The sequence below is a fragment of the Rhipicephalus sanguineus genome, chromosome 9 (assembly GCF_013339695.2).
Source record: "Rhipicephalus sanguineus isolate Rsan-2018 chromosome 9, BIME_Rsan_1.4, whole genome shotgun sequence".
NCBI lineage: Eukaryota > Metazoa > Arthropoda > Arachnida > Ixodida > Ixodidae > Rhipicephalus > Rhipicephalus sanguineus.
Genome location: NC_051184.2, coordinates 129,378,913 through 129,389,470, shown reverse-complemented (window position 1 = coordinate 129,389,470; position 10,558 = coordinate 129,378,913). Strand labels below are relative to the sequence as shown.

The 10,558-nt window shown below is 47.6% G+C and overlaps 2 protein-coding genes across 2 annotated transcripts; both read left to right on the top strand.

Annotated features, from left to right (window-relative positions):
• The first annotated feature begins 2,716 nt into the window (after window positions 1-2,716).
• LOC125759981 (uncharacterized) lies at window positions 2,717-3,825 on the top strand. Its single transcript, XM_049419522.1, has one exon. It carries the CDS (start codon window positions 2,767-2,769, stop codon window positions 3,823-3,825), a length of 1,059 nt encoding a protein of 352 aa, XP_049275479.1. The 5' UTR covers window positions 2,717-2,766.
• Window positions 3,826-5,880: 2,055 nt separating this feature from the next.
• On the top strand, window positions 5,881-6,636 carry LOC119406093 (uncharacterized). Its single transcript, XM_037672949.2, has one exon. The coding sequence runs from the start codon at window positions 5,881-5,883 to the stop codon at window positions 6,472-6,474; it is 594 nt and encodes a 197-aa protein (XP_037528877.1). The 3' UTR covers window positions 6,475-6,636.
• The last annotated feature ends 3,922 nt before the right edge of the window (window positions 6,637-10,558 follow it).

Below are 10,558 nucleotides of genomic sequence, written 5' to 3'. Positions count from 1 at the left end.
AAATAAGGCACAGCGCTCTGTAATGGGTCGGAAGCATTCAATAATCTACTCGTTGTGCAATTCGCATTGTGTGACACTTAGTTACAAGGTTCCCGTTGTGTGACGCCTGGTAGTTTTTTTGCTGTTCTACCATGCTCTATTACATAGGTTAATATAGTTCGTTTCTGACATGAAGCCTGTATAGGGTCCTTTTCAGAAGCAGTTTCAAGCACCGGCATGGCTCTGAGGTAGAATACTGGGCTCTTGCGCATAGTCCAGGTTCGAACCCCGTTCCATCCTGGATACCTTTCCTTCTTAATTTTTTTCTTATTTTGTGCGATAGCGGTTATGTCGATAACGACTAATAGCACTGCTAAGACGAACTATGTGGAACCAGAATGACATCAAAAAAAAACTAAAACGTTAAACACAACCATCGAGGAACTCAAATTCTCTTTGCGAACGAATAGAAGGCGTGCTGATGTACTTGTCAGTATGCTGCTTCATGAAAAAAAGAATTCTATGACTTCTATTTCTGGTCTTCTCTTTTAACTTAGCGATGCTTCTCGCTCTTTCACATTGTGCTACGCAACTAAGCTCCTACAATGGAAACACACGAAATTCATCACATTCCCTGGTATCTTCCCTTCACAGGGCTTTCCAGGTTTTGTTTACAGAAGACCGTCAAAATGACTTCCTGGAGCACTGGCAAGTGCCATTTCGAGGAAATTTGCCTAGCGCGCCTACACAGTGCTAGAGCAAGCAATGAAGGGCACAATATAAGACGCAACGCGCACGATCAGGATTCCTTGCAGGCGAGACGATTTCCATGAGTAATTGAAACGACTTCGAGCGCTCTTCAGCCGTGCACAAGGACGACATCAATGTGCCAATTCTGCACATGACCTTAGGACAGCCAGGTGAATGCAAAAGAAAATTCGGCGTAGTATGGGCAGATTAGCCTCTGAACGGTGGAGAACGTTTTGCAAATGTAAGACCCGCGCAATCCCCTTTATCAGATCAAAAAAAAACGCCAGGCCTGCGCTGAAACCGCAGCACAGTCACAGCGAAAGCTGGAAGAGCGGCGTTTCTAGAGCCGGTTAAGCTCTCTTGGGGCTACAATACAAGTACACTAGAAAGGTACCCACTACGCCATAAATCACAATTTTTGTGAAGTTGGGAAGCACCTACTAAGCCATTATTCGTCATTCTGCGGAGAAGCGAGGCACCAGCTACATGTCTGTAAGGCATTATGTGCACTTTGTTGACGCGACGACTGATGACGATGAAGAATTATGGCTCAGCCCTTTGTAATGGGTTGGAATCTTTAAACGGCCCACCAGTTATGTAATTTGCATTGGGTGACGCCCGGTCGCTATTTCCCTCTCTCGTCATGCTGTATAACATACGTGACGTGGGAGAGAGACGGGGGGGACGGAGAACTTTACTGAGACCCCGAGGAAATGGATCATGCGCTTATGGGCTTCCTTGGCAACCAATACAAGTGCACTTGCGAGCAACCCACCACGCTATAAATCATTGTAATTTTACTGAGACCCCGAGGAAGTGGATCATGCGCTTATGGGCTTCCTTGGCAACCAATACAAGTGCACTTGCGAGGAAACCACTAGGCTATAAATCATTGTAATTTTGGAGAAGTAGGGCAGCAGGCACTGTGCCAATTTTCGTCCTTCTACGGAGAGCGTTGGTACCTGCTAAACACATGTAAGGCATTATGCGCACTTTGTTGATGCTGTGCCTGATGACGATGAAGAATTATGACAGAGCCCTTTGTAATAGGTTGGAAGCATTCAACAACCTACTCGTTGCGCAATTCGCATTGTGTGACGCCTGGTTACATAATTCGCGTTGTGCGACGCTTGGTGCTCATTTTACTCTTCTACCACGCTATATTGCATATGCTAATGTGCCGATATGCTAATGTGCCGACATGAAGCCTGTATAGGACCTTTTTGCAAAGCAGTTTCAAGCACCGGCATGGCTCAGAGGATGAATACTGGGCTCCCACGCAGAGGGCCCAGGTTCGAACCTCGTTCCATCCTGGAATTTTTTCTTACTTGTTTTTTTTTTCTTATTTCGAGCGATACTGGTTACGGACACCGGCGGCGGCGGCGGACAACTACGGAGCCAAAAATGGCCGGTGAAATAATCTCATAACAGCTTTCGCTGTAAAACAGTGAGTGGTTTGCGTTGCATTCTCGAACAGCGCTTTCCCTTCAAGGCCCTGGTGCTCGTTCAAAAGCGGTAAGTCAGTGAAGTCACAGAAGACTTTTGGGCGATGATTCCCGACCAAGCGGTTCGCCCAGATCCTCCATTTGGAAGTGACATCCCTCATTTCCGTCATTACCGAATGGACCTTGCTTTTATGGTGCAGAAGTTTGAGGCAGCACTAGCACTTTGCCGGCATTCTTCACATCCGGACCAGACAGAATAAGAACCCGTGCTTTGTGCAATGTATATCGCATGTGTATATCTCCTAACCAGAGTAGTATGCCTTTGTTCCCAGGCCACCGGTACCTGGGTCCCGGGAATCCACAGCGCAACGGAGCTCCGGTGGACGAGGACGACGGCATAGCCAAGTCACACGACGAAGCCTACGAGCGGGCCACGAACCACGAGGACGTCTTTGCTGCTGATCAGGCATCTCCGGCTCTCTTCTTGAACGACTTTAGACGCACGGATAACGGGCACTCCGCACTAGGTGCAGTTGGTCTGGGCACGAAGAATATTGTGGAACAATACGTCTTGGGCCGTAGTCTCTATGGAATGCCAGGAGATAGACGGAAACGTGCACATAACGGGGAATCAGATACAGCAGACGCAAAGCGATACCAGCCTGACTCAACTACCGGCGACGCCCAAGGTGCGCAGATGTCGCAGCAGATGCACTCAGACGCCCCCACCCGTCCAGGCGGAGCAGGAGTTGGAGGTGACGGTGAAAATTCGACAGAGCTCGTTCAGCAGATTTTGCGCGTACCTCGCGACCACGGAGTGGTCACAGTCTTCCGTGACAGCAAAATACTCACCACATGGGCCTACGCAATGCTGAAGACCAATTTAGTTTATGACACCGCGAAAACGTTTCCAGGAGTTCTGACTAGCCTGTCACGCTTGCCAGTGGACCGGCCGTATCTTTACATTCCTCACGGCACCTACCTTAACCTACCAGCTCACACAAGAGCTGTTAGCTGCTCTGTCAAGGTAACCCCTCATGGTTTACACACGTCATGGAAGACTGGCTCTTCGGTTGTCCAACCCGTCAACTCTGACATGCTAGTTTATGGCCTTAGCTCCGTCGGACTGAACCACTACTTGGATACCGGCATGTGTCGTGTGAAGAAAGGCGAGACAAACAACCCGATGAAGCCACAGTCTTATTTACCATTTCAGGAGAAGGACCACTCGGATCTGGCTAAGAGCTACTGGGGTCTAAAGATCACACCCGGAAACGAGGATCACGATGGCGATGACGAAAAGAGCATACCTGCGTGCATGGGTGTACCACGTCACAACTTTGCTTACGACTTTATTCACATTGACAAGGCAAGTCCCCGCTTGACCAAGTTCGTAAACCAGTTTCCATTCAAAGGTCACGTGGGCAAACCTATAGTCAACTATGAGTACCAGTTTGGAAGTGACGCATGGCTAAAGATGGGTCCAACTTATAACGTGGGAAACGAGTTGCTCGTACACACCTTGGCCTGCCTGCTGACGTTGTATCCTACACCACTAGCAACATGTCAAACTACGAATCGTAGGAGCAAAAGCCAGATACCAACATCACCATGCGGCTTCGACCCGACGATATGCACACGCCCCACGTGAAGTATTTGGACCCTAAGGAAAATAATTACTGCACCGAGGTTTAAAAACGATGGCGCACTCAACTATTCAACCGAGTTTGAGTTTTGGGGTATTGGCAGTAAGCAAGTCTAATAAGGACGACCCAGGCAGTACTGAAACGTGTCAAGACATTGCCGCCTTTTTTTCAAATTGACACAGAACTGGTGGTTCACTCTGACGTAGACACCATAGTTGCCGACAGTGTTACTTTACCCTCGAACGTGGGGCCTTACTTGCGTCACTCCAACGAAAACATCAAAGCAAGTTACAACAGCCTCACACGTCACGGACGTCCAGTCAACCTCGCTCGCACGGAGTCCGAAGTTACGGAACACAAGGCAGAGCTGCAGAAGATTGCGCAAGCTCAAATTATTGCATCAAAAGAAGTTGCTTCAAGAACCCTACGCTCGGTGCCATTTTTCCCACAATAGATCGTTCTGTTTAATAAAAGCAAAATAAAAAAGCACAACTTTTGTTTCGTTTCTTATTTACTTCACAATGCTGCGCCGTTGTCGTTGTCGTCGAAGCCTAAGAAGGGATATATTTAAATATATATATATATATATATATATATATATATATATATATATATATATATATATATATATATATATATATATATATATATATATATATATATATATATACTTTTTCTGAGTGGAACTACAACGACAACGACATACAAGGAACATACGTGTTTAAAAAGCGCCTTTGTTGTAGAAGAAAAAAAAACTCATTTATATTCCACTGAGCGCCATGCAGGAGACGGAGAATAACTAACTAGTTGTCGCGCAATCTTAACTAGTTCTAGACGGGTTTTTACACTAATTATAAAGGGCTCCCAAGGCCGCCGCGAGGGGTATATAAAGAGGTGTGCAGCAGCTCAGAACTCACAGTCTTCAACAGGCTGTCCACTCAGGAGGACCTCAAGCGGACACTCAAGACACCTTCGGTAAGACTTTTTTTTTCGGTTAGCTATGCTATATTCTGAATTCTTGCATTTTTCTGCTTTTTAATATAGACCATGGCAGAATCACGCAAACGTCAGCTTGACGATCAAGAAACAGAAGATGAGGTACCCCTATATTACCATTTGGAATTATTTTTTGGTGACGCCATCTATAATCCCAGGGACAAACTACAAAGTTTATTGGTTCGAGCGACGAGAACAGTACCTATCACATTAATGAAACCCTGGCGGCATTTGCGGAACCTGATCGAGGCGTGCGAGAAGTATCAGATCCAAACGTGTCCGAACCAGGGGTTGGAGGAGATGGAAAAAGTTTACAACCCCCTCCACGCTGGGCACTGCAGCTACAGTCAGTTCCAAAACGAAGAAAGCTTGTGCACGATGTGTTTCCCGCTCAAGATGACGGAGAGGCTGAGACAATTTGTCACGACATTATCAGAGGATTCGAGCAAGGGCCCACCCAGTACGGAATCGCTGCCGTCGCACTCCACACACGAGGAACTACACTCCCACACGTCCACGTCTTACACGACTGCAGCTGGAGCAATGGCACATGCCGATGTGTTATCTTCGCTGGCTTCGTCAGACGCCCAAATCGCTCGTCAATTTGGTCTACAAGCGCCAGTGCATGGGACCTCTACCATCTCGTCAAGTATTTCAATAGTGAGCCCCGAGTATTGGAATACATTAAAATGGGAGGAAATGATTGGGGTCGCGACGTTAGAGATGAAGTTTTGGGACAACTCGAAGGTTCTGGACACGAGCCCGGGCGAGTTTTGGAAATACTGTACCCGAAACTTCCGCATTCAGTTGCATGTGACGACGCCCATGGAGGTCAGACGAGCGGTGGAGACACTGACGAGGTACGCGCAAGAACGGGTGCAAAGTGCCGAAAACGTTCAAAAGGAGCGTCGGAAGAATCCATCTACGACTGGCTACGCTAAAACCCCGCATCGCCGTTGACAAACATTGTGCGCACCCCCAAGTGGCTGGCAGACCCGGTGTTTCGGTTCATTCGCCTGGACGACAAGCGCCTCCAACGAGCTATCCAGGTGTTTAATGACGAAATGTGCTCGTACACCACCTTGGACTTTATTGAAATGTACCAGCACACCCAGCCTCTCTTTGATGCCCCACACGGTGACCTCGCTACCTTTTACATGGATGTGCCCGCGTCATTTGATGCCATGATGGAACTATTAAACTTTCAGTTTAACGGCATCCACGAGGAAGTGTCGGCCTTTGTAAACAACCTATATAGCCTGGTCGAGAAGGAGGTCCCCAAGAAAAACTGTATGGAGATTGTGTCCCCTCCGAGTGCAGGAAAAAACTTTTTTTTTCACCCCGTTCTTTCCTTTTACATTAACCGCGGTACGATCCGTAACTTTAACCGCTACACTAGCTTTCCACTTCAGGACACCGTGGGCCGTCGCATCCTGGTGTGGAACGAGCCAAACTGTGAGTCGTCTGCTTTTGATACTGTTAAAAAAATTTTTGGCGGTGACGTAGATTCGGTGGCGGTCAAGTACTCGGCTGATCAGACCATTTCCAGGACGCCCGTCATTGTGCTCTCAAACAACGAGGTGTTTCCAGATGACGAGGCCTTCAACCACCGCATGTGGCGCTACAAGTGGCGAGCGTGTCCTCCACTAAAGAAATAGGACAAGAAGATCCACCCGATGGCCCTGGTCCTCCTGTTTGATGCTTTTGTACTCGAAGAAACATACGTCGGCACGCGCCAGCTTGATCAATAAACAGCTTTCAACCTAACATCCTGAGTACTTGGTCAATGCTTTGCATTTTCCGACTACACCGACACCGACAAGCGCAAAAAAAAAAGCTTTCGGCTCAATCAGTCTGTTTTGTTTTGTTTTTTTATGTCAGTTCAGTCAGTCAGTCAGTCAGTCAGTCAGTCAGTCCAGTCAGTCAGTCAGTCTACTGCGGCTTTATTACAAATCGTGCTAAAACGGCAACATTCCTGACGCCTGACGCATGCGTGAGAAGCCGATTGGTACAACTCCTGAAACATGGCAAGGTCCCAATTGAATTTCCTCGTACCGTCCTATTGCATTGGTCAGCTGCGTGCGGAAAACAATAGAATGAATCATATATGACCGCCTGCAGTGGTATCTTAAACAGTGCAATGTCTACGCGAACTCCATGGCTGGTTTCCGACGTGACTCTTCTTGCATAGCAACAGAGACACTACCTGCAGCGTTGTTCTTGGCTATGAATGGCGCGTTCCTAATGTTCAGCACAAGGCCAATCTCGATGAACTTGAGGTGGTTGGTCTTGGGGCCACGTTTTTCGAAAAGCTGCAAAAACATTCTTTGTGTCGACCGACAACGGCCCAGCCACTCGACGCTATACATGCCCATGCGTTCCTTAGGCCCATGCTATTCAATGTTGGCCTCATTCAATTTTTCAATACCTGCAAACTACGATCAGAGAATCCATATAAGCAGAAGACATATGTGTCTGGACATCCGCCATTACATGATCTCAAATGTGTGCGAAACTTCGAAAGGGTGCAAATTTGACAGCGCGCTACCTCAGCAAACAATACCTCAAAATATCCTAAAAAATGAGTATGTGTGCCGTGCACGCGCAAATAGCGGCACCCTAAGCCATTTCGATTGACGGGTAGACAATTTCTTATGCCAGAGCCTACAAAGTTCAGGACCTAATTATTGACAGAAACCTCAATTGGACCCCGCATTGACGTACTTGAAGAAGCGCCTGACGACAATCGCCCATGTGTTCAAGTCTCTGGGTGACAAACCTGGGGTATGCCGGTGGAAGCAGTGTTGGAATTTTTCATAGCACTCTTTCTCGGGCTTCTTTAGTCTGCCTATACAAACCAACACTGGAACGACGAATCTTCGCACTCAGCAGGCTCTGCAAGCTCAGACACTCAGAGTTTCACATAGCATGCACAACTTTTCGTCAACACAGATGACTATTGCCATCGCTAAAGACTAACTGATACAAACGCACATTGCCGTGCAACTCTTGAGAGCTCACAGAAGGCTTTTTCACTACCCTGAGAAAGACCGCAATCATCATACTGCGCGACTGTCTCGAGCTATTCCGCCAGCTTTCTGCAGGGTTCAGCCCCGCATTCAAAATGTCAATTCCACTTTGGTGTTTGATTCGTCCTACAGTGCACATCAGTCTACTAGCAATTATTAAAAAATCTTAGTTGTCACCGCCAGTCCTGAAAGAGCAATCTCTGTTTCTACTGCTTAAGAAGTACGCCGGCCACGTACATATTGAGAATATGTTTATCCGTGGTGCGTTCCTGTGGTATGTCTATGAATAAACACAGCGAGTCAGGGCAGATACTATGAGAAAGATGCTAGAGTGCAGCAGCGCGAGGCTAGCGAGCTGAGCAAAACCCAGCACGCCGAGCGTTGGAGACGCTGCTGACTGGAGACGCGTCTTCTTCACAATTCGCCCCCGCCGAAAGAGTCATCCTGACGGTCTAAGGGTATGGAGGCAAAGGCCTGTGGTATGGCTTGACGAATTCACGTCCACGGCAGCGCATTTTGTCAGTTCGGAAAGTGGTTCAATGTGAAAATTCACCGGGGAGTTTTGCTCCAAAACACGGTAAGGGCCCTCGTATTTTGGGACGAGTTTTGTGGAAAGCCCAGATATTTGGTGGGGAACAGCCAGCCATACAAGAGGTCCCAGAAAATAGCTGGAACTTCGCAGTGACACGGCGATGTTTTCCTTCTGGCGCTGTTGCACTTGTAGCGTAATGGTCCACGTGAGTTGGCGGCCTACTTCCGCTAGTCGGGCAGCTTCGGACACAGGTGGGCATTCGAAAGCGTCAGGACGCTAGTGAAGGAGAGTGTCGATGGTATGCGGTGGATGCGAACCTTACATGAGAGCTGCCAGAAATACCGGCCGGTACATGAGGACTTTATGCGCAGGGCTGATGTAAGTGCGCTGCATGTCATAGAAGGTGGATATGCGGGCCGCAAGAGTTGTCATTTTATCGCACAAAAAACTCGGCAGATCCCCCGCCTTGAGGGAATCGGTTTCCTGCGAAGCAGTCATCGAGTACTTCTCTATTTCATGACTTTGAGCGAAACGTTATGAGGTGGATCGACGTGTTTTTGTAAATGGGGGAGTTGTGTGTACATCGTGCGCTTCCGAGGCACGCGGACTACACTGATGTTTAAATTGTGACCTATGGTCTGACGTAGTATCAGCACTCATGTATGAGCACATATGTGTGCGTTATCGAAACGAATTCCACCTTACGGTGCATTGATTTGAATATCACACGTAACTTTCGTTAATCTACTCCTCCGCGGTCTAGCAATGCTTCAATATACGTTGCTGAATCATAGGAATACAAATGTAATGCTTATTAGACTGCTGCAAAAGCGGAGCCAACACTGGAACCACAAACGTTAACCTGATATGACGTCTATATCGCAGGAGTACATATGTCATGTTTATTGCGTTGGTATAAAGTTATATAGCCAGCACTACGACCACAATTGATCCTGCGCCGACAATGCGCCTGCATAGGCTGTTTTCTTTTTTTCTTTTACACCGGCTTGTACCCCTGGCGTGGCTCTGTGGTAGAATACCCGATTGGCACGCACAACCCTTAGGTTCGATTCCTGCTGGGATCCTAATTTTTATTCGTTCCATTTGTCAGGTTACCGCTGCCGATGTCGATTTTTCTTCACGATATTGCATGTATATTACCAATGTCTGTTCTCGCCGTTCCTGGGTAGACATAAAATGTCAATCACTTTTGCCGCATACCCGCACATCGCGGCCCGTGATAAACGGGTATGTGCCACACATGTCTGAAGGAAAGGGTTTGATGACATACGCGACCAAATTTTCCCACCCTTCATGTGACCCGGCAGTCATATTCGTCAAATCATCTTACCCTCTCATGCCAATTTTTGTCTACAGCAAGTGAAGGAGACTATCACCAGAGCCCCCAGACGTAGGTGGATAGATAGATAGATAGATAGATAGATAGATAGATAGATAGATAGATAGATAGATAGATAGATAGATAGATAGATAGATAGATAGATAGATAGAAACGCTGAAAGCCTAAGGTTAGCTAAGAAATGCTTCGCATTTAAAAGTCGGCATGGTGGTTGAAGGAGAGGCGGCGATCACAGGCCACACCGAGTATATGTAGGGAGTCTTTCAAGGTTAACGTCCGATCATCCTGATGTAACGGCACGGTAAGCTGAACCCGCTGAACAAATCCATGAGCGAATAAGAAGCAGACCATCTTGTCGAGGTTTAAAGCGTTCTTTACCAAGTGAGCCCGTTCCGTAAGTTGACGTAAAATGTCGGACGCAAGGACGCCAAGGGTGTCGCCCGTGGTAGCGGCATTAGAATGACAGTATCGTCGGTATAAGACTAGACGTAACACCCGAGGCAGCCGCAAAAATAGGAAACGGTCGATCACGACATTCCACAGGAGGTTTGCAAGGGGGAAATTCTACGGGCTTCCGATGAAAGGGTGGGCCTCCACCTGACCAGTGTGTGATTTCCGGAAGACAGAACAGTCCTTAAGTCGAGGAATGCTCGCAAAATGTGAAAGAGAACACTCGGAAGCCTGCGTTCACGAAAGCTGCGTAAGACGTGGGCGTGCCAGACGCTATCGGGAGCGCCGTGGAAATCAAACCACATGAGATATACAGGCAAGCGACATCTCTTAAAATGTATCAGCTGTTCCTTAAAACCGTGCAGGGCAAT

Bases quoted from the DNA above. Each gene is read 5' to 3' on its own strand.
- LOC125759981 (XM_049419522.1), top strand. From the start codon at position 2,767: ATGCCAGGAGATAGACGGAAACGTGCACATAACGGGGAATCAGATACA.
- LOC119406093 (XM_037672949.2), top strand. From the start codon at position 5,881: ATGTGCTCGTACACCACCTTGGACTTTATTGAAATGTACCAGCACACC.